The sequence below is a fragment of the Notechis scutatus genome, chromosome 4 (assembly GCF_049901735.1).
Source record: "Notechis scutatus isolate UNSWTSFEM ecotype Mainland chromosome 4, rNotScu1.2, whole genome shotgun sequence".
Lineage (NCBI taxonomy): Eukaryota > Metazoa > Chordata > Lepidosauria > Squamata > Elapidae > Notechis > Notechis scutatus.
Genome location: NC_142012.1, coordinates 105,051,761 through 105,054,260, shown reverse-complemented (window position 1 = coordinate 105,054,260; position 2,500 = coordinate 105,051,761). Strand labels below are relative to the sequence as shown.

General features: G+C 35.0%; 1 protein-coding gene across 7 annotated transcripts in view; it reads right to left on the bottom strand.

The window, feature by feature from the left end:
- The window catches only part of EBF3 (EBF transcription factor 3), a 206,241-nt gene that overhangs the window by 27,267 nt on the left and 176,474 nt on the right, over positions 1-2,500 (bottom strand). For all 7 annotated transcript variants that reach the window (XR_015749367.1, XR_015749368.1, XR_015749370.1 and 4 more), the window contains one exon: positions 2,147-2,235. Coding sequence is in view for 2 of the 7 variants with exons in the window: in XM_087964300.1 (XP_087820426.1) it covers positions 2,147-2,235 (89 nt within the window). In the remaining 5 variants the exon portion in view is untranslated. The remainder of the gene's footprint in view (positions 1-2,146; positions 2,236-2,500) is intronic.

Below are 2,500 nucleotides of genomic sequence, written 5' to 3'. Positions count from 1 at the left end.
TTTCAGGTTATATACTGTAGTTGAAGAAGCTGGAATGAAAACCCCTCACCTTTATACAGAGGCTCCAGTGTGGTACAATATAGAGTGTAATCCTTTCAAAGGGGAAATAAAATGTGTGTGTGGACACAATGACTAGGTTAAGACAGCAGTTGAAGGCACGGTTTGTTTCACCATGTGTTGATTGACAAAACCACAATAGATAGGATTTGTGCAACATACTAAGTGAGCAAACCAAACAAGCCATTGTTTGAAAAACAGTCAAGATGCAAATTATTTCAATAGCCAGAAGAACAATGAGCAATAAGAAATATTAACATTCTTAAATGGTTACATATATACAGGTTTTGGATTAAATCTCTATAGGCAAAACTTGTTTGCATTTGTGGTTTCCCAACTACACACTCTCCGTTCATGATCTTTGGGTAAAAGCCTGCTGTTTCCCGTTTAGTGCTACCCTGGTGTATTAAGGTTCACAAGCTGAGATATCTAACATACATTTTAAAGAGGTCCTGCAACTTCTTATTCTAATAATAATAATCTGATATGAATTACTAACATGTTCACAAATTAAAAAAGGAGCCAATTGAAGGCTTCCATTCATGCTGAGCATTAAAAAGGGTAATGTCTCAAAGGTTTTTATTGTGCTAATAAAACTCAGAGGTGGTCAAGACTTGTGTGCCACAAGAAGAGCATATAAAATAATCAGTTAAGATGATATGAGTGCATTTTCATTTACTTTCAAGATTGTTTGGGGGAAAAAATCAGTGATTGCAACAAAAGAAAGGAAGAGGAAAAAAAACTATATCAAAGAACAGAAAACTTCTAAGCGTGACTTATCTTTAATGTTTTACATAAAAATGAAAATTCTGTGATATATCATGTGCATAAACAACATAGGCAGCTTTTGTCTTTTATGAATTTAAATGGAAAGTCCCTCTAGATATTAATATGTGGACTTCATTTGTTAGCCTGCTAAGTCAGGGACTTATAACAAAAGCTTTGTAAACAAAAGATTAAACTGAATCGAGCTTTAGAAAATGAAAGGAAAACAAGAGTCAAATAATCACAGATCAGAGTGGGGCTGCTTAGATTGAAATCACTACAAGCTACTGGAGTGGAAAATGTTTAATTGAACAATTTCATTACGCAGGAAGTTTTATGTCCCTCTCGTAGAATCCAAAATATTTGTATCAGAAAATCCATTCCCTCTTTTTCTTCTTTTAATAAAACCACTCAGCAGACATTATGTATACCCTCACCAAATGTCTGTAAGAGGCATGAATAAGAATATATATATATATTCTTATTCATGCCTCTTACAGACATTTGGTGAGGGCATACATAATGTCTGCTGAGTGGTTGTATGTATGTATGTGTGTATGTGGTCCCACTCTCCATCTTCAGGCTGGTGCTTTCGGCTTCGTGCTTGTGTGAGCAAGGCATGATCAGAGCTGCCGTCTCCCTATATATACTGGTGGGGAGATTGGCTGTGTTGTCATTTCTTGATTGGTACCAATTTCTTGATTGGTACCTTTAAAAGCACAACTATAATGACATGGGAAAATACCCGAACAAAGCTGAATACCATACATGTAAGTACCCGCGAAAACTTAAGAATATATATATATATATATATATATATATATATATATATATATATATATATATATATATATATATATATTTCTTAAGTTTTGGCGTATATATGGCGTCGAGCTTTGTTGAGTATTTCCACGTCATGTAGTTGTTCTTTTAAAGTGTAGCAACGTTCAGCAGAATCTCATCTGCCATCAATACAGAAGCCTGATGATGGCAGATGAGATTCTGCTGAAACGTTGCTACAACTTTAAAAGAACAACTACAATGACGTGGGAAAATACCCGAACAAAGCCGAATGCCATACATGTAAGTACCGCATGAAAACTTAAAAAAAAATATATATATATATACTATACATACATACATACATATATATATGTGTGTGTGTGTGTGTTTGTGTGTGTATATATATGTGTAACTGTGTACACACACACACACACACACACACACACACATTTTATTTATTGCAACTCTTGATTTTGCTATGTCTGATTATATATGGGATGAGAATAAATTCACGGAAACTTCTAAACGTGAAGTGACTAACCTTTGGTAACCGTTCTGGATCACCTGGATGCCGTGGAATGACTTTCTGCAATCTCTGGAATCCATAATCTATTGTTGGTTCATTAAGGGCTGAAAAATGGACAGAACAGTGTGTCAGTCTGGCTATTAGTTGTTAACAAGCATATGCAAAGAACAAGCTGACTAAACCCTTGCAAATTGAAAAAAAGAACAAAAGCAGATTTCTTGGGACTCATTTTCCGGATTCTTCTTGTTTTCACTCATGGAGAGGATTCTCCATGAATCCATAATTCATGTCCATAATTGGGGGGGCGGGGTTTGCAAACAAAAATGTATATTTGAAAAAATAAAAAACGATTAACATGGTTGGCACAGT